Raw genomic sequence first — 23,951 nt, forward strand, 5'->3', positions numbered from 1 at the left:
CGATCTGTGTGAGAAAGACGCGGCAGAGTCCAACCAGGGGAGGCCTCCTCAAAGAAAAGATCTTGGTCCTGCATCAAAATATGCTGAATGAATGCATATGTTTTATGTTTTAAGTGAAAATAAATGGCTTAAAAAATGTATGTATCATTTTTAGGATTCCCTCCATTAACTGACTTTAAGATAAAATTTTGCTAACGAACAAACCACCAGTCCTGGTTTTGTCTGTTCAGAGGGATGATATGCTATTTGCCCTTACACTGGATGATCCTACTACCCTTGTGTTTTCCAAGTTCTCCAACTTTCTTGGCATAGTTTTTTGGGCCGCTTTGGTCAAAAAAAAAAAAAAAAAAACAGCTTTCTTGAGGTGTAATTCACATACCATAAAATTCGCTCATGCTAAGTGTGCAAGTCAGTGATTTTTAGTAAAGTTAGTGAGTTGTACAGCCACGAGACCCTTCGCCCGCACCCAGCTATCAGCTGTCTCCTTGCACTTAGATCAATGTGTCCACCTCTTACAGTCCTACTTTCTAACTGGTTGCTTCTGATCTGCTGCGATGACTAACGCTATGTGCAAATCCAGAGTCAGCAGGCTATGAGGAAGCTGCTTCCCAATGAGGAAGACGTACAGCTCTAGCGTAGAGAGACTGTGGCATCTGTTTTGTCTGCTCAGAGACCCTTTATGATTTTCCTCGAGGTTCTCAGTTTTGATTCACATGGGCAAGTCTGTGGTAAATGTTAACTTGATCTAACTACTGTTCAAACCTGCCTTCTCCTTACCCCGTGCCAGAACCTTGTCATTCAGGCTCATGTCCTTGTTATGCCCACCTGGGCTATCACAGCAACCTATGTATCTCCACCTTTGAAAAAGGACACTTTTTCAAAAAAGGACACAAATTTTTTTTTAAATGGAAAACGTTAAATAGATACAAAAATAGAAAGTATAGCACCATGAACCCCCAAGTACTCATCACCCGGCTTCAACTAATAACATGTGGCCATTCTTACTTCATGTCTACTGCTCCCCACTTCCCCGGCACCACCCCCCTTCAGGGACCGTTTTGGAGCAAATCCCATTTATGATGTCATTTCATCCAGCCCTGAACATCCCTCTACAATGTCATGAACATATTTTATGGCAATTATCAGATTACCTGGCAATCTCCCCTTTAAGACAGCAAGGTCCCAGAGGTCAAGAAGGGTCTTCTTTTTATTAGTAATAGTGATGCCGTAAGTTGGTGGGACAGGCCGTATCTAAGATGGCCCCATGTTATCTCCTCCCTCAAGGGTGGGCTGGACTTATTAGCTTGCTTCAAACTTAGAACACATGGCAGAAGTGGTGGGATGTCATTTCCAAGATAAGGTTACAATGAGACTGTGGCTGCCACCTTGGATACCCTCCTGCTCTCTAGCTTTCACGCTCTAAGGGAACCAGCGGCCATGCTGTGAGCTGCCCTGTGGAGAAGTCCATATGGCAGGGACCTAAGGGAACCTTCTGGCCAGCAGCCCTCCAGGAACTGAGACCCTGAGTCCAGCAGGCTCTGAGGACATGGGTCTTGCCAGCAACCACACAGGGGAATTTTGGAAGCAGATCCTTCCTTAGTCGAGCCTTCAGATGTGACTGCAGCCCCAGTGGACAGTATAACTACCTTCATGACAGACCTGGAGCCACAGGCACCCCCAAAACTGTGAGATAATAAGTGTTCATGGGTTTAAGTCATTAAGTTCTGGGGTAATTTGTTACACAGCAATAGATAGCTAATAAATCAGCTTCTTTCTTCTAGTGCTTCATATGAGCCAGAAAGGGTGCCAGACACTTACGGATTATCTCTTAATGCTCACAGCATTTCATAGCCCCATTTTACCGTTAAAAAAATGGACTTAGCAAGGTCAGGAAACTTGCTAAGTCACAGCCAGGAAATGGCAGAGCCGGGATTCAAGAGCAGGGTGGGGGCCGCGCGGCCGTCTCTGTTTCAGCTGCGTCAGGCCTCGTGCCTGGCGCACGGCAGCCACCTGCGAATCCTGGCCGAGCCGAACCGTGTCGGCTCCAGGGACTGGGGTGCGGGCTGGAAGGAGCTGCCTGCGGGGGCATGCACGAGGCCCGGCCTGAGCTCCCCGAAAGAGCTTGCGCCCACTGCAGATGGTACAGAGAGCACTGTCCGAAACACCCAGCCTCTTCCACTAAGACAGGAGGCGGCAGGCCCTGTCACTGCCTCAGTGCCAGGGACGAAGGCAGGGCTGTGGTGCAGGAGGCCAGGCGTCCCCTGTTGATCAGAAATTTACGAGTCCCGTAGCACCGAATGACAGCAACATTCTGAAGTGGATTCACGAGGCGACACATAACTCTGTGGGCTGGAGAATTTGAGGCTTGGGGGTGGGGCGGGAGCCAATCTCTCCACAGCGTCCCAGCCTCTATTTATTGGGGTCAGAGGCAACGGAAGCCCATAGCAGGCTACTTATGGTATTTGTCACCGAAAGAAAAATGCCTCAGAATGGAGCTGGCTTAAAGGCGCGAAGCCCATAATTGAAATGTAAAGGTCTCGCTCTTCCAGGGCCCGTGGAGGTAATAACTTACATTCCTTACCTCGTTCTCTGTCCTGGGTGGGACATTTTCTAATAAATCTATGCCGTTGACCACGACGCTCTTCTTTTCTTTGATGGGAGCCTTAAATACCATTTTCGAGGACTTCTTATAGCCTTCTTTCAAAGACATCAGCACGGGATCTAAGGAAGGCAAGGGAGCGTTCTCACTGCGCGCTCGCAGCCTGCCCAGCGATGGCGCATTTTGTTGGCATCACACTCGACAGCTGGCCAGGTGTGAGGGACATTCCAGCAGGAGGACACCAGGTGGACGGGGGAGAGATGGGCCGACGGCGACGGCCGTAGCCTCTCGGCCTCTTCTGCAAGTCCACCCCCCGCAGTACCTCTGTTGATGCCTCCCAGCCACTCATCCGGGGTCAGGGCTGGCTCCGTGCCTGGCGTCATGGGGTAAATGTCTTCCTGGTAGGAATCCGACTGCAGCGGAGGAGCAGAAGTTGGGGACAGAAAGGGGTGGCTGGGAAGGCCCCTGCCCTCCAGTCTGACCCCCCAGCCATGAGACCTGTTTTCCCACCTCCAGGGCTTTGTACTCCGTGTCCGCCTCCCATGAACCCCCGCTGCATTCATGCGCAGGCCGAACTGTCCCCACCTGGGAAGGGCCCCTACCCCCACCCCACGCGGGGTCTGAAGACCCTCGTCCACAGCACCTCCCGCAACCGGGCTCCGCCAGGCTCAAGGTCAGAGGGGAGCGGGCCAGGATTCAAGGCAGGGGCCCTGAGGAGGCCAGCTCCACCCCACTCACCCTGCGGGGCACGATCATGGAGATGGGCTCGATCAGGCCCTTGAGAGTGACCAGCTTGTAGAAGCGGAACACCTCGCAGGCCGACACGTCCAGCCCGTGCTTGGGCATGACTCCTGTGGACAGGCACACACAGCTCTACGGGGCCCTGGGGACGCTCCCTTGAGGCCCCTACCCCCTGATGTTCTCAGCCAGGGGGAGCCTGAGGGGGTGGGCACTTAGGTTTGGAGGCAACGGCCCATGCAGAGGGCAGAGGGTGGGCTCTATCTCTGGGTGGTCACTTCTCAAATAAGTCCCTTGGGCCAGGCCTGCCTCACCATGGTGCGCACTTTAGAAATGGGGCCCTTTAGAACCAGAAGGGACTGCAGAAATATCTGAATCCTGCCCACTCCTTTTATAGATGAGGCTCCTGAGGGCTGGGGGCAACGGGTGGTCCAAGGTCACAGAACAGGCAGGGGTTGGGCCATGGAGCACATCCTCTGTGTCTCCAGTCTTCACAGAGAAAAGAGGGAGAAGCCATTCCCCACATACCCTAGGTTTGAACTCAGCCTAAGATTACTGTTCTGTTGTACGTCTTTCAGAACCAACAACGCGTGCAAGCGTTGTCTGCGTGTGTTTGCTAGCCACGATGTCCCCAACAGCTGCCTCTGCCAAGCACTTGCCACAGGGAGGGGGGCAGCCTGGTGCTGGGAGCAGGGCTCTGGGGCAGACAAATCCGGGTTGGAATCCTGACTCTGCCCCTTCCCAGCTGGGAGTCCTTGGGCAAGTCACGAACTCCCCCAGCTTCCAGTTCCTTGGCTGGTTAGAGGAGCACAGTAGCGGCCCCACCAGACAGTCGAGGAGAAAGCGTGAGGATGTTCATTAACTGCGGGGCACCGTGACGGCACGGACAACGTTAGTTTCTTTCCCTGTAACGCGAACATGAGCTAAGGCTCTACCTCGCCTCCACTGGAAGGGAAGGCTGCTCTTCCAGATAGAGGAATTCCAGGAGCTGGAGGGAAGCGGTGCAGTGATTACCCAAGTGGGATTTGGAGCCAGCAGATCTGGGTTGGATTCTGTCTCCATCACTTAGTAGCTACATGACCTCCCTGGGTGAGTTCCTGACCTCCTTTGAAACTACAAAAAGTGCCTGCGTCATGGTAAATGCCCAACAGTGGCCACACGTGAGGAGGACAAGGACAGGGTGAGTCATCTTTGGTTCCTCTTTCCCCACCCCACATCTGACACCTTGGCAAGTCCTGCTGACCCTACTTTCTTTCTTTTATTTATTTATTTTTTTTTGAGACAGAGTCTCACTCTGCCCTAAGTAGAGTGACCTGGTGTCAGCCTAGCTCACAGCAATGTGAAATTCCTAGGCTCAAGCGATCCTCCCGCCTCGGCCTCCCAGAGTGCTAGGATTACAGGTATGAGCCACTGCGCCCCGCCTGACCCTACTTTCTAAACATCTCCTGGACTCATCCTCTTCCGCCATCTTCATGCTGTCCACCTAGTTATCATCCTCTCTTGCCTAAAAGTCCATAATCGCCTCCTAAGTGGTCTCCCTGACTCCCCCTCCCCCTCCCAAATCCATTCTCCCTACAGAAACCAGACAGATCTTAAACCATTAATAACATTTCAGATCCTATCACGTTGCCCCATCTCCCACCCACTCACCCACACACCTAAGAAAAAGAAAATCCCCCAGTGATTTTCCAATCAAATCCAAACTGCTTTTTGGGGCTAATGCATGCCATGGATATCTGCCCACCTCTCTGACTCTGTCCGCTTTCCCCCTCCCATCTCCTGTTACATCCCAGAGTCTACGCCATGATCAGACACACTGACCTCCCTGCTGTTCCTAGAACACGCCAGGCTCATTCGGGCCACAGGGCCTTTGCACTAACTACTTCCCCTGCCAGGACTACTCTTCCCCCTTCCTGCTTTTCAGATCTCAGCTTAAAATATCATCGCCACAGAGAAGCCTTCCCTGACCACCTGGTCTAAAGTAGCCCCCAGCCATTCTCAGTTCTCTCACCCCATTGGATTCTCTGCCTAGAACTCATTCCATACAATATTTTCTCACTTATTTGTTTCTTGTCTGTCTCCCTCTCAGCAGAGAGTAAGGTCATATTCTGTTTTCTTTACCACTATATCTCTGGACCTAGCTGAGGGTCTGGTACACAGTTGGTGCCCAACAAATGTTTGTTGAACAACTGCGTGAAGGGGCAGCAGGCACCAATTGCTCTTCCAGGTGTCTTGTACACATAGTCTCTAAACTTTATAATAGCCCTGCAAGGTAGGTTTGATTATCCCCATTTCACAGATGAGCAAACTGAGACTTGGAGGGGTTAAGTACACAGTTGAGCCAGAATGTAAACCCAGGTCTGCCTCCAAAGCCCAGGCTGATGTTTATGCTGCTTGACACAGGGGTGTCCATGAAGGAGGTGGGGGATGACAGAGAGTCAGGGAAGGGTGAAGGTGACGGGATGGTCATCAGGGCCTCAGACATTTCTGTCCCCCATTTTGCTGTTGGTCACTAGGTGAGTGCTCGGGCCTTTTCAATCCTGATGTCCCCAAAGCTGGCCTCAGGCTATGTCCAGAATACCAGATCCACAGAGGGAACAAGCTGGGCTCAAGCCCCAAGGAGGAAGATCACCCACAGAGGTGGGAACGGGGGGCCCATAAAGGTGTTTGTTTCGTGGGTGATTCAGACCCCAAATGTGGAACTGCTGAATCATATGCACTGCCAGGTGAGTGGACAGGAATGCAAATTTGTTGTAAGACTTTAGTGGTGGGAGAATGTGGGCTACGAAGAACATGATGCCTGACTCACCACAGTCAGTCCCGGGGCCCTCTCCAGGGTTCTGCCTGGGGCTGCAGTCGTGGGCACACCTGGAACTTCCCCCTGGACTGTCAGGCACACACGGCTGCTGCAGGGCTCTGGGGGCCCTGGCTCCCCAGGGCTCAGGAAGGAAGGGGCCTGGGTCTAGAAGACTCTGCTCTGACCTTACCTACTGAGCCACCTCCCACCACCGTCATAGCACTTGGGGCTTCAGGCTCCCTATCTGTGAGTGGGAGGGAAGACGCAGCACACGCCTGCAGGCTGCCGGAGCAGAAGTGACGGTGGATGCAAGGACCACGGGATGACAGCACCGCCGAGCAGGCAGTGCCAGGCTGGCTGAGGAAGGGCCGGCCGACCCTCACGAAGGGCAGCACCTGTAGGTTCTCTTCTAACTTGCCCATGAGCTGTGGCCTTCTGAGTCTGATTTCCATTTAGGGGCGGAGGGGTGACCCCCAGCCAAATGTTCCATCTCCTATTCTAGAGCAACCAGCCACAGCAGCCCCGGGGAGCCCTTACCTAGGCCTTTCTGCGGGGCTGGGGAGCGGAACTCCATGAGGTAACTCAGGTAGGGCTTCTCCGTGCTGATCTCGTAGTAGCGGATGTTTCCGTCCCCCTGGACAGGAGCGATGGAGGTGAGGAGGGCAGCAGGTGGGGAGGGCTGAGCAGGCCCTGGTCCCAGGGGTCTGCTGCAGAGCGCTCCTCCCTGTGCCTCGGAGGTGCCCAAACCACCAGGGACACCTGGCCCCTGGCTCCCTGGGGAGTCCGCCACAGGGGACTTACTGGGGCTGCAGAGGCGGGCGGGGTGGGGGTTGCGTGCGCGCATGTGTACAGACAAACGAGGCTGTGTGCACCAAAGCTCTCCTGGCGGGGACCTCAAATCCCATCATTTGTCACTGTCTACACTCCAGGCTCTGCTCTTTGTTCCAGTGCAAAGCCCCACCGCAAATCACCTTGGAAGGAAGCCTCGGCCTTCAGTGAGAATGAGTGTCAGACCTGAGGGGAGGTGTTGGCAGGGAGGGTGGGACCTGGGAGGGGAGCTTGGCTTGGGCCAGGAGAGGCCAGAGAGGATAGGGTGGCGCTTCTTAGGGGACCAGGGTGGGGCAGGGGGACAGCGGGGCAGGGCTCCCACAGGCTGCTCCGGGCCCTCCCCCACCTCCTACTACCTTCCCAGCCAGGTAGAGCATGTGAGTGTCAGCGTCGTAGAAAGGGAACAGGAGGCCAGAGAGCCCATCAATCTCCTCTTCGATCAGGGGCATGGACAGGTCCTCCTGCAGGAGGGGAGCTGGTCTCAGCCTATGTCCAGGCAGGACGGCAGGTCACCTTCCCAAATCCCAGCAAGGGCCCCCCGCCGAGCTACACCCCTTTATGTCAAGACCTCCCGCAGATGTTAAAAAGCCTGTCCTGTGAGTGGGGGCAGCATTGACTTCCTTGTCATGAAAAGCAGCCTAGGACGGTGGCAGTGGGAGGCAGGGGACTTGTTCTCAGTGTCCCCTCCCCAAACCCACTCCTTGCTATGTGTCCCCAGGAAGTCCCTTGATCTCTCTGGGGCTCAGCCCCCAACTCTAGAAAGAGAGGGTGAACATCTTGCAGGTGTGGCTGACGCTGTCCCTTGAAGCCCTCTGTGCCCTCTGGCTGGTTTCTCTGCTGGGGACGGTGCCAGAAGCCGGCGCTCGGGCCCAGGCTGACTTTCGGAAGAAGTGACCGCCAGGGCTGGATGCTTCCTCCAGCCCAAACCCAGCAGGCTGCTCCCCAGCCCTCTGATCTGCCCTCCACTCCACACCTGCTTCTGGCCTGCTGTGTCCCAGCAGCTCTTTCAAGAGCGGAGAGTTTGCAGCTGGATGGACCTTAACAAACGCCTCTCTTCAATCCCCTTGTTCAGCTGATGGGGAGACAGGCCTTGCTGCTTGCAGAGAGCTGAGCACCCTCTGCCCACACCTGCTGCCACCGTCCAGGGCCTGCTCACTGGCCTGTACCTCTGCTCCGGGGGAGGTGGTGGGTGGGGAGAGGAGACCAGACACTCGTCCCCACGATCCTGTTGACCCCGCCAGGACTCCAGGCAGGCCTGGCTGGAGACCACCCATGGTTTGCCTGGGGTGTGGGAGCAGGTGCATGTTGGTGGGGGCAGAGTGCCAGGGCCAGGGGAGCCAAGCCGCACCCACCGCCCATGTGAAGATGCTGCCCCGGGGCCTGGAGGCCTCAGTAAGGAGAGGCCTCACAGTCTCCCACACCCATGCGCCCACGTCCCACGACAGAATCCCAGCACGTGCTGGTGCTGCACGGGGACACGCACGCCTGAGTCTGGGCGGGTGCGCGGCCACATCCAGGCCCCAGCCGGGACGGCCCTGCCTTGCCTGCGCCACAGGACGGGCTCCACCCTGCCAGCACCATGTGAGCCGCCTCGTTCTAGCCCTTCCCTTCCCTGGCGCATCACGCCACCCTACACCTGGATCACAGGGCCCTAGGGACCTCAGGCCACAAACCTCACTCCACTCCTGCCCCACCCTGGAAGCAGAGACCCCGTGGGCTCAGGCCTAGGCCGCCTGCTCCCTCCTGCCCACCACCAGGCCTCCTCGTGGCTGACCTGGTCCCAGAGGGCAATCTGTCTCGTGTTCCACCTGGAGACCCCCGTGGTGAGGAGCCGCTTCATGTTGCCCAGGAACACCACCCGATTCACTCTGTGGTTTTTGCAGTTGGCCTCCTGGTAGGAACGGAAAGAGTTGGTGAGCCCGGGCCCTAACACCTGAGCACTACAGTGGGATAAATGGTTCCCTCCAGAAAGATATGTCCTAATCCCTGGGCCCTGAGAATGTTCCTTTAAAAGGGTCCCTACAGATATAATTAAATTAAAGATGCTGAGATGAAGAGATTACCCCAGATTCTCCAGGAGGGCCCTAAATGCCACACAATGCCCTTTTAGGAGAGAGGTAAGATTACACAGGCACGTGGAGGAGAAAGTGGTGTGAGCGTGGAGGCAGAGATGCAGTGATGTGGCCACCAGCCAAGGAGGCGGCAACCACCAGAAGCCGGAAGATTGAGGAACGGATTCTGCCCGGAGCCTCTGCAGGGAGCGCGGCCATTCTCTCCCAGTCTCTCCAGACTGGGAGAGAATAAATTCTGTTGTTTTAAGCCACGTGGTTTGTGGTCATTTGCAGCAGCAGCACAGGAAACTACTGTGGGGACCAGGGAGCAATGGAGCCCCGGGAACCAGGACCCAGGCCCCTCTGCCATCATACCCCGGAGAGGTGGCACCAGGGGAGAGGAAGGGAGCTGACCTCACCAGGGCATCTCTTTTAATGCCCATAACAGTATCTCCTGGAAGACATCATTATCCCCACTTTGAGGATGAGGAAACTGAGGCTCAGGGGGACACCAGACTCATTCTGGGTCCCTGTTTGACAAGTCACTTCATCAGGAGGCTCCCCCTTAACGGAGCTGTCCTCTGCTCCTCTCCCGCCCGTCAGCTCACGACACTTGATTTCCTTCTAATGTACCCAGTCCTTTGCCAGGTGAGTCAGCATCGGGTCAGAAAAGAGGCTAGTGGGACAGTGCACAGATCCAGGCTGGTGTCACTTGCTCTGGATTTTAGTCCCAGCTCTGCCAAAAAAGCATAGCCTGGAAGTCCCTCACCCTCTCTGGGCTCGTGTCCCCATCTGTGAGTTGCAGGTGGGGTTCTCTGCCCTCTGACATCCTTTCTGTTCAGCATGGGCTCTGGGTTTGAAATACAGCTCCTCCTGGAACTATGAGGTTCAAGCCTCCCAACCTCACCAGGGCTCAGTGTTCTCACACGTAAAATAAGAGCAACAACAGTGCCCACCTTACGGGGCTGTCCTGAGCCCTCGACACCGCGCGTGCCACACAGCGAGCTCTTAGGAAATGCCGGTTAATACCAGTGATACTAACAACTGTAATTATTATTAACAATATCTGTAGTAGCACATAATGTGAATATCTGGTATTCAAAATGCTTGGGACCAGAAGTGTCTCGGATTTAGAATTCTTTTGGATTTTGGAATATTTGCATTACATTACCAATTGAGCTTCCCAAATTTAAAAATCTGAAATCTGAAATGCTCCAATGAGCATTTTCTTTGAGCATCATGTCAGCACTCAAAAAGTTTTGGATTTTGGAGCACTTTGGGTTTTGGATTTTTGAATTGGGGATGCTCAACCTGTAGTCGTAGATGACTTTCTGGTCTTGCAATAACGGACTCTTCCAAGATAAACACACCCAGGTCAAGCATCAATCCTTTCTTGCGTAGGAGGCAAACCTCGAATTTCATCCAAATTTTCCATCTCACCTAGACCAATGACTAGCACACAGTAGGTGCTCAAGAAATGTTAATTGCTCCCAAATGGCACCTACCTCTTCCTCATACCCAAGACCCAAGAGATTCAAAGACCAAAAGTGGAGCTGAGTTCACCATCACCTTTGGTACCCTGAGCCATTTCCCCAGGCTCATCCCATACAGATGGCTGGGCAGTGAGTCCAAAGTCTCCTCCTCCCGTGCCCAGGATGGGACTTACTAATACCTGGGGATTTATGCACTGAAGGGTGCCACCAGTTCAGCTTCCAGAGCAAGCCAGACAATCCTATCTAGGGGAAGGGGGTGTGGTGAGGGCAGAGGGTCCCGAGGGCCCTCCCCACTCAGAACAAGGCAAGGCTCCTATGCACCCAGAAGGGCCCAGAACAGACAAGCTGGTCAACAGAAGTGCGTGGGAGAAGGGGCCTGGCACAGCCTTTTCCTCCAGGAAAAGGCCTGGCTGAAAGCTGAGCTCCAGGCCCCAATACCTTCCCCCCACCCTCAAAAAATGTAGGGTTCCACCTGCAGGACACGGCCGGAACGGGGCTCGATCACACGCAGCTTCTTGTCTTTGCACGTGGTGGTGAGGAGGCTGCCGTCTGTGTTGAAGGACATGCACAGGATCACGTCCGTGTGGCAGTCGATCATCTTCACCGGCTCGCCCACGTCCAGGTTCCAGATGAGGACCTGCAGGACACACGCGCAGGAGGCGCGGTCAGCCACTGTTGCAGTCCTGGCGCATCTGTCCCCGGTCCACACTTGACCGCCCTGGGAGAAGCGCCGCGCGCGGGGCCAGGGCTGTGCTGGGATGCAGGATGGGGCTGTTGAGTTCTACATGGAAAGGCTGACACATGAGATCCACTAATATCCTTGGTCAGATCCCAGCCCTGCCTGGGCTCCGGTTCTGTAACTGGCAAGAAGGATACGCCTTCCCTGCCAGGTCCCAGGAGGCCGGCACGCCTCTTTTGAAGACATGCCTGAGGCAGACGCTGAGGCTCCACTTTCCCCCTCCAGCAGATTGGTTGCTTCTTTTTTCTACCCGGAAAGCAGTGCCCACCTCTTGGTTAAGAAGGGGCCAAGTGGCTGGGTGTGGTGGCTCACACCTGTCATCCTAGCACTCTGGGAGGCCAAAGCGGGTGCATTGTTTGAGCTCAGGAGTTCGAAACCAGCCTGAGCAAGAGCAAGACCCCGTCTCTACTAAAAATAGAAAGAAATGATCTGGACAACTAAAAATATATAAAAAAATTAGTCGGGCATGGTGGCGCATGCCTGTAGTCCCAGCTACTCGGGAGGCTGAGGGAGGAGGATCGCTTGAGCCAAGGAGTTTGAGGTTGCTGTGAGCTAGGCTGACAGCCACGGCACTCTAGCCCGAGCAACAGAGCGAGACTCTGTCTTAAAAAAAAAAACAGAGAGAGAAAAAAAGAGAAAGAAGGGGCCAAGCAGAGGGCGTGGCATAGAGTGGGCATTTTCCTGCAGTCCACCAACCTCCAGCGAAGGCAGAAAAGACGCCTCTAGCCTCTGCGGACCCCAGGAACGACGGGGTGCACAGGACATGCTCAGTCGTGTGCAGCGAGTGAATGAATAAATGAACCAGCGAATGAACTGATGAGGCAATGCAGGCTGCTTGGGAAATAACCGTGCTCCCCGTGGGCCCCCCAAAGACCCTCTTGTCTCTCCCTACCGTTCCCCACCGAGTCGCCTGCCGCCGCCGCGCACCTTGTAGTCGTAGCCAGCGCTGAGCAGGATGTTGTTGGTGGTGGGGTGCCACTCGACCAGCCCCACGCGCCGGCTGTGCCCGTGCAGCTCCAGCAGCGCCTCGGTCATGTTCCGCTTCAGCCCGCCCTCGGGAATCTCCCAGATCCGCACCTGCAGAGGGGGACGCAGGGCCCAGGCTGGGTGGGCGGGGCCAGGACGCGCCCTTGCTGCAAGCGCCCCCTCCCTGGGACAGCAGGCTTTCCAAGACCTGCCTTGAGAGGCACCTCCTGGCTCAAGGCGGTGGGCAGAGCCTGACTGAGGCCTGCGGGGAGGTCCCAGGGTGTGGTTAGAGAGGAAAGAGACCACCTCCTCTCTGCCTTTGGGAGGGTTTTTTCTGGGACATCTCTGCAGGCCTAAGAACTGTTATTACTGGCAAGTTGCTATTGCTGTGGTCTAGCCAGGCTCAGAGGACCATGCAGGAGCGGCTTCCAGCAAACGTTGTACTGAAAAGCCTAGCTTTGCTTCACATCCCACACCCTTCTAAGAGGATCTGCCTTCCTTCTGCCCCCATCAGTCCCAGCCCCGCTGTCTTAACCACCTGGCCTTGCCCCCCACTCTGTCCCTGACCCAGGATGGACCCCTGGGCAGTATTATGGGAGGTGCATCTGGGAGGCTGGAAGGCCCAGGTCTCTCCCAAGAGATGATGGACTCAGGGCCAGAGACTGATTAGAAAGGATGGGCAGAGCCTGGGTATAGCTGCTATTTTCAGTCTGTGGATGCTGATAAAGAAACAGAGAAAGATGCTCTGCAGAGAGGAGGATGGGACAGGCGGAGAGAAGCATAGAGAAGAGACCACGTGGACCCAGAGAGAGGCTGAGCAGTTTCTCTGCAATCTCTGAATACCCCCCAGATTATTTACATTAGCCCTGGTGGGCATCTGTCACTCACACCAAACATGCTCTGCATAGTTTCAACTGTTCTGTCTATAAAGGGGAAAAAATCCTTGCCCTCCCTCACCTACCGGTAGAATAAGATGACATAATGGTGTACCAATTCATAAACTGTAAAGTGCTCTAAAGACCTAAGGAATTAAAGTTCTTGTTATTATCATTAATACTACTTATTGTAGGCTAACTAGGCGGAGAGGAGACAGTACATGTGCCTACAACTTAGAATACCTTTAAAACAAATCTTTTGAAAATCTGAACTCCACCCTGGCTAGTGAGGAGAAAAACAGGAAAAACAGCTTTGAGATACCATTTATAATCTGCTAAAACAGCCAACTGAAAAAAAAAGAGCCAGCGTTGGCAAGATTATACTGGAACTCGTAGATTCTACTGATGTTGGTAGTATTATAAATCAGAGTAACTCTTTTGGAAGCAATTTGGCAATTTTTAGTAGGAGCCATAAAGACATTTATATTGTACTTTTTGACCTAGTAACTTCCCTCTTGAAATACGATATAAGCAAAATCTCCATGCATGAAGACGTTCATTGCATCATCTATATGGAAAGCGTGGCAACACTGTAAGTGACCAACATTAGGGGAACAATTTACTATGTTCCATCAGTGTGTAATACTGGCCACTTGATTATAATTCCGAAAGCTATGAATAAATGTGGACCACGTGTTAAAGAGAGCCAAAGGCAGACACGAGGGCCTGGGAGCAAGGCTGGTGCCCCTAAAGGAACTTCTGCGACAAGTTTCCCTTCTCGGTGCTTCTTCCCCAGACTACAGAAATGAGCATTTCCCACACTTGTGTTCCCCTAAAGACCCAGCTCCTGTACCTGTCAACTGGGAGGTTTCAGGGTAAGAAAGGCAGGTTCAATCACGGATTTGGGGTCACTTCTAGGTGTACCATTCTCAGTTTCAGTAAATCAGTTTCAAAAGCCCACTTGAGAAAAAGTTTGTAATTAGGGGACAGTTTGAAATGTTTTCCCATCCCCACTGTCATCCCTTTGGTGGCTCCAGCCCTCCAGTAAAGCCCAACACTCCCCCAGAGTCCTACATGGTGACAGTGGTGGGCGGTGGGGGCCCGGCACACTCTATCATAGTCTTTCCTTGACAGCCCCTTCACCAGGGCGTTCGGGGATGGGGACTGATCTGGAAATGGCAGGGAGGCTGCAATAGGGACAAGATGCTGGATATGACTTAGTAGTCACCAATAAGACACACATTCCTTTTGTCCCCAGATGTACTGCAGGAAGGTGACCCTGAAGTTAGAGACTAATGCTTGGGTTAGACATGTACATACCATACACACACACACACACACACACACACACACACACGCGCGCACACACAAGCTTCTTTCTTTTTTACCCAAAAGGGATAAATTACACATCTTCTTCAACTCGCTTGTCTCGTGTAACAGCAGATAGTGGGCATCTTTCCACACCACTACATGAAGATCTACCTTATCCGTGTAAGTGGCCAGAGAGACATCTGTTGTATGACTGTCCCATGATGAATTTAATCAACCTTTATTAACTGACACTTGAGTTCTGTATACTTTTTTTCCCACTAATGCAATTCATTCTATGATGAACACGCTCGTAATACAAGTGCGTGCACCAGTGTGAAGATTCTTGTAGGACAGATGCCTAAAAGTGTTCCCTTTTTTTTATAGTTACAGTAAAATTGTCCCCAAAGGCTGTCCCAGTTTTTACCCACAGAGTCTGAGACTGATTCATTATGCCTCTAAAACTACACCTTTTAAAAAACTGCTTTTAACCCATCTGATAGGTCAAAGATGCCTTCTCCCTATTGTTTGGATTTGCATTCCTTTGATTCGTAGAAATATTGGCATCTCTTCTCATGTCTCCTAGCCACCCATGTTTGCACTCGAGTAGAAAGCTCCAGAAGCTTTCAGACTCAAAGGCATGAGACTTTGAGGGGCAGAATGACAGGCCAGTGGGGAGGCGTTTGCGAGCACAGGATTCTGTTTATGGACGCCTCACGCTGTACCTTGCCGTGCATACACACTGACCGAGGCTGGAGAGTTGCCTCTGGTCTTTGAGAAAGATCTTTGGAACCAAAATCTGAGCCTCATTCACTCCACAAACACCCCCGCAGGGCCTCCTATGAGCCAATGGGATGCGGCATCGAACCTGCGCCGTGCCTGCTATGAGCAGCACGCAGCGGGGCAGACTAGGCAGACAGCCCCACGGAGCACAGCGCTGGTGGAAACCTTGAATCCAGTCTTGGGGTTAAGCAGGGTGGGAGGGTCTGGGAGGAGCAGGGTTAGAAGAGGGGATGTTGCACCAAGTTTAAAAAGACAGGTTAGGGATGCGGGGAGGGATGAGGAGACAGAAAAATGACCATCATCCTAGGGTGGGGGATCAGGCACTGTGGGTGGGGAAATTGCACGCAGGCCAGCCTGGCTGGTGTGGAGCAGGGGGGTGGGTGACAGAGGGGGCCTGAGGTCGTGTGGCACACCTTGTTGCTGAGGCCCGACCTCATTCCTGAGCAGCCCAGCCAACTGAGGTGTTCCTGGGTTACACGGCAGGCCGGGCTAAGGTAGAGACACAGGGGGAGCTATGGATTGAGGCTCTGCCCAGGCTCTAATCCCACTGATGAGTTGGGTGACTTGGGACAAGCCAGTTAACCTCTCTGGGGCTCCACCTCCTCATCTAGAAAATAGAGACGTGTTCCTTTCAGAAGTGTGTGTGTTCAACTGAACTGGCTTCGGAGTCTTTGCGCGTCTGAAGCTTTCTAGCCGCACGAGCTGGGAACCTCGGGGCTGAGCCAAGGGGAGAGGAAGGCAGGTGGTGTTTGTGCCCAGGCTCCAGTCCCTGGGCTGGACGCAAGTCTCATGGAGCAAAGGACTACAGATGGAAACCAAAAGAGCTGTTTTCACCAGTAAGTGTCAGATGTAGGGTCCCCAGCAGGGCTCAGGGGACCCGAAGGAATGAATATCCCACAGAGAGGGAGAAAGGTGCCTTGCCTCATCCCCATTTGATACCAGCCACTTTCCTCCTTGGGGCCTGGTTTTTTCATCCTCACACATATTAGGTAATCTTCTAAACTTCTCTGCTTTTGACACCATCGAGTGCATCGCTAGGAGAAGGAGACTGGCTCCGCTTGACCCATGCCTACGAAAAACAGCCCCACATGCTATAGAGCTCAGAGGAGGAGCTGGAGTTCACAGTGGGCCTAAGTAGCTGGGAAAGGAATTCCAGCCCCTTAGCATTCAAAGGATTTGTTGGAAACAAAGAGTGGATGGGGCGTGGGAGGAGCGCTGCGGGTCTGCCCAGAGGTTGCTCTGTGAGGTTACTTCAATTCAACAGGAAACCCAGTAGGCTGCCAAACCGGATTTCTGGAAGGAAGGGGTGGAGAGAAGTGGCCGCAGTGCTGTCTCCAGCAAGCCAGCTGTGCCTGGGACCGTCCCCCTCCTAGGTCCCTGGGTCAGAGCCCTGTTTAATTCATTTACATTCAATCCAACAAAATATGCTCAGTTCCCTGAGCCACGCAGATTAGATGTTGGGGGACAGTCCTTGGTCTCAAATAGCTCGCAGCCTGTGAGGGAGACAGCAGACCCGCAGCAAGGCCAAGGTGAGGCAGCTGATACGGGCGGTTCATAAACCTGCAAAACCAAATGTCCCCACGCACTGGAGAGGGAGCAGTTGGCCAAGAAAGCAAGAGCCCTGTGGTCCCAACGAGCTCCATTCAAATCCAGGCTCTGACCTCGCTGGCTGTGAGACTTTGGCCAAGTTCCTTCACCTCTCTGAGTGCCAGTTTCTCATCTGTAAGGATAATTATACACACACAACAGAGCCGCCGCGAAGACTGACTAAAGATAAAATAAGTACACTACCGAGCAGATTACCAAAGACTTAATAAAACTTAAGGATGTTTATTTCATATTAAACAAGGATTATATGCGTATTTTATATAAGTCGAATTTTAGATGTGATTGAATTGTGTTTTTCATGGCCACTTTGTTGCCCCCCGTGCAGTCAATACATATAATATGAAGTTTGTCTCCATTTATGGAACACTGCATAAATTTCATCTTTTTTTTTTTTTTTTGAGACAGAGTCTCACTGTGTTGCCCGGGCTAGAGTGCCGTGGCGTCAGGCTAGCTCACAGCAACCTCAAACTCCTGGGCTCAAGCGATCCTCCTGCCTCAGCCTCCCGAGTAGCTGGGACTATAGGCATGCGCCACCATGCCCGGCTAATTTTTTCTATATATTTTTAGTTGTCCAGCTAATTTCTTTCTATTTTTAGTAGAGACGGGGTCTCGCTCTTGCTCAGGCTAGTTTCGAACTACTGAGCTCAAATGATCTGCCCGCCTCAGCCTCCCAGAGAGCTAGGATTACAGGCGTGAGCCACCGCGCCCAGCCCATAAATTTCATCTCTAAAATGCTTACATGATTATGGAGGTATGTGGTTGGATCTCTGCTTTCTGACACACTGAGGGTTACGGCTGCTAGTGACTTAGGGCTGGGGCCTAGTGAGGGCCTAGTCAGCCCCTCTGACGACACTGTCCCTAAGGGAAGAATGGTCCATTTGGGGGATCTGCGTACTACACAGCTACAGCACACAGTATTTAACCACCTGCATATGTGATATGGGAGCTCAGAGGAGAAGATGGAGTTCACAGTGGGCCTATGTAGCTGGGAGAAATTTGAAGTCCAACCCCTTAGTATCTACTTAGAAAAAAACTGTTTGGGGTAGCATGGGGAGGAACAGGATAAGGATATGGTTTCTGCCCTCTGGAAGGGGCACTCAATGCACTTCATTTTTTTTTTTTTTTGGCTAGCCAGTTACGTTAGACAAACTAACCCATATATTGGTTTATGAGCTTGTTTTATTCTGCCAAATTAGAGGTAGGAATGTTAACTTAAACAGGTTTGTGTCAGTGATCCTTTGGAGAAAAGGTGCTATCTGCAGCTAAATTTTTGCCGGGATTTACCTGACCAGGTAGATGGATGGACAGACAGATGATTGAGCAAAGTACTACAGTACACAGTCATTGGTTCTAAGATTGCCATCTAATCGACCTACAGAGATGGTGCCTGGGGCCAAGAGCACGGCGGCTCTCAGGTCTCCTGCAGTGAGCAGGAGAAACTGTGGGAGTCTTGCTCCTGGAACCCCCTGCTCTCCATTCTGGTCAATTATTCTGTTTACTACTAAAAACTGAGTTTATTGTCATTCATCTAAATGAGAGGTAGAATCTCAAAAGTCTGCCTTTACGCTAAAGTCTTCTGACCACCTTACTTTTTCCCAATATGCGAAACAAATCACACCAAACCCAGGGACGTAGGAGAGGCCAACTGAGGGCCAGGCAGGAGCTGGGAGTCCTGGGAGGAGGTGCTGGAGGAAATGGTCGCTGTGGGGCTGAACACGTGAAAGGATAAGTGCCACATGCTGTTATTATCATTATTATTATTACTAGTGATTGTCCTTCCACAGCTAGGGAATGAGGCCCACAGAGTGAGGAAACTTGCCCAGGCTACACAGCGAGGAAGGGAGGAGCTGGGATTCAAACTTGGAATTTGAATCAAGCAGACTACACTCTTCCTCTCTTCCAAACACCCGCCCGTGTCCAGTCCTTCCTTCTCCCCTGGTTCAGATCCAACAACCTGAAGAAGTCACGGCCTGCCTTTCTGCTTATCTGTTCCAGGGAACAGCAGCTCTCCAGCCCCAAGTATCTAGAAATCACCCTTCCTGGGGCACAGACAACCCTCCAGGCCTCCCACTGGATGGTCAACTCTACCACAACAGGGGCTGGCTCTTTCAGTCCACCTCTGTCCCTCCGCAGTACAGGCACAGGGAGCAATGCGTGGCATTCCACAGGCCCCCAAGACATATTTACTGAGTGAACGAACAAATGGAAGAACCCAAGAAACCCAGAAGCCTTCCTGTCATCAGCAGGTCCGGCAGTGAACCACCACCACCCCGCCGCGCCCCCGACCTGGGGAAACAGGCTGGTGGGGGCCAGACAGATGAGGAGTCACCCCTTTAATTCGGATCAGGAAGGAGGACATGGTGGGGGACTTCTTTCCTGGAGTTGGAGGCTCAGCATTCAGCTTAGTCTTTTTCGGAAACCAGTGATGGAAGGCCCATCTGGGGGCTCCACAAATGAGATGGTGGTAGAAAGAGCACTGCCCTGCCCGATGCCTGGGTCTCTGACTCCCGCCCACCCCTCACTGGGGGGAGTTATTTAAACTTTTGGGTCTCTACTTAAGGAGGAGAAAGTCACAGTCAATGTTTATGGGGTTCTTAGGAGACACAAAACACTCTCTCACACTCATTTATTCTCAGAGCCCAATATGATCCTTATTTTTTATAGTAGAGCAATTAGTACCCAGAAGGGGAAAGAAACTGGTCTAAGCTCACAGAGCTGGGAAGTGGCAGAGTCAGCATTTGAACCTGGGCCTAGGGACTCCTGGGCCCGGCTGCTTAGCCATTAAGCCACAGCATTGCTTCCTCTTTGGCTGCCAGGTTCACCAGTGAGAAACCTGGTCAGGTCACTGGCCTCCCGGGGCTACCTTCCTCCCATCTCTGAGAGTGTATTGCTCCCTTACAGCTCCTTGTGTGTGTGTGTGTGTGTGTGTGTGTGTGTGTGTGTGTGCCGGAGGCTGGGGGTGGGCGGCTTCCAGCAGGGCTCACATCCTGCCCCATCCCCCCAGCCCCTCAGGGAGGGGCACCACCTTTCTGGGGCAGGAGGGCAGAGCTGGGTGGAGTTGCATGGAAAGCGAAGGAAAGACGCTGAGCTGGGCCCACCGGAAAGAGGGCCTGCCCCTCGCCCGCCTCCCTCTCTTGGGATCGCTGTCTCCCTCTCCTTGAGATGTCAGCCAGCTCTCCCTTTCTCTGCGGCTGCCGGCCGGCAGAAGGGCTGGGAGCAGGAGGCTTGGAAACCGATAGCATCCTTCCCTGCCGCCTGCCAGCCGCCCTCCCTAGCTGCGGCAGAAGCTATAAAAAGCACAGCCCTTCAACAATAGGTGACATCACCCAGCGACGGAAAGAACTGGATTCTGCCAGATGCCAGGGAGAATTATGGCCCCCTCGCCCCTCCCTCAGGACTGAAGCCCCTCGGGAGGGGCTTGGGTATGTTCCACTGGGTTCCTGGCAGCATGGAGGTTAGGCTGCAGAGCCCCTGCTCATGCCCTGGGGGCGGGGGCTGGGCGAGGCGGATCCGACGGACAGGGATCAGCGATCACTTCACAACTTCACGGATTTCAGGGATGAGGATATCCGGAAGGGGCTGGGGAAGCGGGGGCTCGCTAAATCCCACCGCGTGCTCTGTTCCGAGAGACAAGCAGAGGGCAGTGGGGGGCAGGGGAAGGGCCAGACCCGCTGCGCCCTCCCTGCCAGCAGCATGGTGGCCTGCGCACGGTGGCTCTGCCCACTGACCTCCCGGCCTCGGTCCTGGGTGCAGCAAGTGGACCATCAGGCTGGACTGGGGCAAGAGAGGGTATGTGGGAGGCCTGTGCCTCAAGGCGCTTTGGTGGCTGCAGGAGGAGGAGCCTCCGGGGTCCAGCTCTAGGGAGCTGCAGACCCGGGTTCCCTTGTGCCCCCTCCACCCCGCCCCGCGCAGATGCCTCCCTGTGTGAGCCCCGGCCCTGCACAGAGGAGACCTGGGGTGTGAATACTGAGTGTCGGGTGGTCTGAACCTTCAGCCCATCATGGCTCTGAGCCTCAGTTTCCTCCCCTGCAAAACCAGGGCTGCTGGTAGGCGGCTGAGAGTGCAGGCGAATGAAGACGCCCCGTGCGACCTCCGGACCAGGCGCCTCCCCTAGGTCCCCAGTGCGCCCTTCTCCGGGAGGGGCTGGCGCCAGCCTCAGGGGCCTGCTGGCTCCAGTGCTAGGATCCTTGGCCCCACGCTGGGGAGGGACGGACACCTCACGGGGAAGATGGGGCTCTGAGCCACGCTTGTGGGGCAGCTGGCCTGGCAGCCGGGGCAAGGGCTTAGTTCCTCTCTGATCCAAAGACTTAATCTCCTTGTCTCTGGATCAGTGTCCCAGAACAGCCCCTCCCTGCCCGTGCTCCAAGGCTTCGTCCTTTCCCTCCAGGCCTCCCAGCCACGCGGCCCCTGGGTGCTCCCCGTCGCCCCTGGGTGCTCCCCGCCTCCCCACTCACCCGCATCCCAGCCCGCGCGTAGCTAGCCCGGCCCCGCCTCACCATAAAGCTGGCCGTGACCCCTCCGTCCTCAGCGCTCCCTCCCTGATCGTCTGGGCGTGGAGTGTCCCCTGCATACGACTTTCTGCGGGTCGGCTTACGCTCAGAAGGCTTGAGAAGCACAGGTCTCCCTTCGAAGTTCAGCTGTTCACGCTGCATCTCAGGCCTCCTCTCTCTGGTCCCAGCTGCTCTCCTGCCTACTCCCTCACCCACCACCGCCACCCCTGGGCTCCAGACACACTGATGACTCCTTTTCCCGAGAACCCCAGACAGGCATATTCCTCCAGGCCTCTGCCTGTGCAAGTCTCTTCCAGGGACTCCTTTGTTAGCCCCTTTTCTGCCTGTCGAAGTCCTGCTTCCCCAGAGCCGAGCTCTCCCCAACCCTCTCTTCCCATCCCCGCGTGTTGGTCAAAATTAATCCCTCTCCCCTCTGTGTGCATAAGCCCCTTGTTTGGCCTTTGGTGAGGGCAGGGACCTTGTCCTGCACTGCGTTTGGGCAGTGGGGGAGTGGGCGTGCCTGCCTCTCTGCTGGGGGTGCTCCCAGAGCAGGGCACAGTGAGCAGGCGCTGATGAGGTGCCAGGCGTAGTGCTGGCGCAGACTATCTTTCATGCTCACGTGCCCAGGGGAGGTGTCATTACCTCGGCCACCCAGCCAGCAAATGGTGCAGCTGAGATCCCATCCCAGGTCTCCCGGGGCCACGGTGGCACTCTTTGGACCCCAGCAGCCAGGAGGGTGCAGGGTGCGCTATGGACCCCCCATCAGCGTATGCCAAACTAAAGAGAGTCGCCGGACTCATGTGGCTGGGGGTGCGGGCTTTCGTTTTTCTTGAACACACACCGTGGATGTTCTGTTTATAAACCGGGTTCCGGGAGCATGAGGCGCCCATCAGGTGAAATAAGACGCTGAGCTAGAAGTGAGCGGGTCCCTCTTGCCCTGATCCAGGCAGAAGAAATTGTGACATGAGGAGGAGCCAGGGTTGCTGGCAATTCCAAGAGCCCTGGCCTGACCCGTCCCTCCCCCACATCAGATGGACACTGCTCTTCTCTCACCCAGTTGGGCCCCTGGTGGCACAGGAGACACCAGGAGGGGCCCAGAGCATGCAGCATAGACTGTGATGATGACACTTGGCGGAGCAGGAAGAGGCAGCAGCCGCAGGTGAAACCCTCACTCCTCCACTTCCAGCTGCGTGACCTGCCCCTTCGCCCTCAGTTTGGGGTGACAGTGCCTGTCTCACAGGTTGGCCATGAGGGCTCCATGTGTGGAAAGTGCCCAGAGTGGGTGGGGAGCTTGGTAAAAGGCAGCCCCAAGTTCCAGGGGTGTGTGTGCTACCTGTTGGCTGGTGACAGTCACTCAAGACCTCAGCAGGCAGGGATGGAGCCAGCTGTGGTCACTGTGCTCCTTCTTGGGCTTCCTGCATCCAGGAGAGGGTGGGTAGCACCTGCCCTCTCTCCCACTGAGCCCAGGCCTCTGGCACTGGCACTGGGCCCAGCCCCACCAGCTCACCTGCCTCCTTCCCAGCCCAAGAAGCAACCACTGAATGCTTTGCTCCCCAGCCACCCCACACTTCATCACCTTTTCTGGGTGCCATGCTCTCGTGCCCCTCCTTCTGCAGAGCTGGTCTGCATGTGTCCTAACCCTGGTCAATGTCCCCACTTTGGTTCTGGGGCTGCCGAGGGAAGGAACCAAACCCTATGGGGGTTCTTGCTGTCTCTGCTCACACAGGCCCTGCCCTCCTGCTGCTGCTCTCGGGAGTCCTCTCCCACCGACTTAGGGCCTTGGCCACCACGAGCTGGTCACTCCACCCTCCTCGCCCCCTCCCCACCTCTCTCCCAGGTACTAGGTACTGTGCCAGCTGACCTCACCCCCAACTTTATGAACTAATCAAGACTGCTTACTGGCCGGGAGCGGTGGCTCACGCCTGTAATCCTAGCACTCTGGGAGGCCAAGGCAGGCAGATTGTTTGAGCTCGGGAGTTTGAGACCAGCCTGAGCAAGAGCGAGACCCCGTCTCTACTAAAAATAGAAAGAAATTAATCAGACAACTAAAAATATACAGAAAAAAATGAGCCGGGTATGGTGGCGCATGCCTGTAGTCCCAGCTACTCGGGAGGCTGAGGCAGAAGGATTGCTTGAGCCCAGGAGTTTGAGGTTGCTGTGAGCTAGGCTGATGCCACGGCACTCTAGACCGGGCAACACAGTGAGACTCTGTCTCAAAAAAAAAAAAAAAAAGACTGTTTACTGAAAATCTCTCTCTTTGTTTGAATAACTGATTAGTTGGACTATATTCATCCACTTATTCATTCATTTGTTTATCTTTCCGTTCATCCATCTATCCATCCACCCATCATCCAGTCATCCTTTCATTCATTCATCTATTTATCATCCATCCATCCATTCATCTCTGTATCCATCAATGTAGTCATCCATCCAACAATCCATCCATCCATCTAACCATCCACCCATCCGTCCATCCATCCGACAACACACCTCTCCATCCATCTAACTGTTCACCCGTACATCATCCATCCATGTATGCATCCATCCGTCCATGCATCCATCCGTCCATGCATCCATCCATGTATGCATCCATCCGTCCATGCATCCATCCGTCCTATCCAATACCTACTGAGTATTTATTAGCCACCAGGCCATGTGCTGGATGCTTGGGGTTCA

General features: G+C 54.2%; 1 protein-coding gene across 1 annotated transcript in view; it reads right to left on the reverse strand.

Annotated features, from left to right (window-relative positions):
* CORO2B (coronin, actin binding protein, 2B) overlaps positions 1–23,951 on the reverse strand; it is a 74,316-nt gene that overhangs the window by 2,370 nt on the left and 47,995 nt on the right. The window contains exons 3-10 of the mRNA XM_012664835.1: positions 12,173–12,322; positions 10,979–11,143; positions 8,737–8,853; positions 7,319–7,423; positions 6,672–6,768; positions 3,338–3,450; positions 2,922–3,012; positions 2,582–2,721 (exon numbers count right to left, since the gene is read on the reverse strand). Of these exons, the coding sequence (XP_012520289.1) occupies positions 2,582–2,721; positions 2,922–3,012; positions 3,338–3,450; positions 6,672–6,768; positions 7,319–7,423; positions 8,737–8,853; positions 10,979–11,143; positions 12,173–12,322 (978 nt within the window). The remainder of the gene's footprint in view (positions 1–2,581; positions 2,722–2,921; positions 3,013–3,337; positions 3,451–6,671; positions 6,769–7,318; positions 7,424–8,736; positions 8,854–10,978; positions 11,144–12,172; positions 12,323–23,951) is intronic.

This window comes from Propithecus coquereli, unplaced genomic scaffold (assembly GCF_000956105.1).
Source record: "Propithecus coquereli isolate 6110/MARCELLA unplaced genomic scaffold, Pcoq_1.0 Scaffold92, whole genome shotgun sequence".
NCBI lineage: Eukaryota > Metazoa > Chordata > Mammalia > Primates > Indriidae > Propithecus > Propithecus coquereli.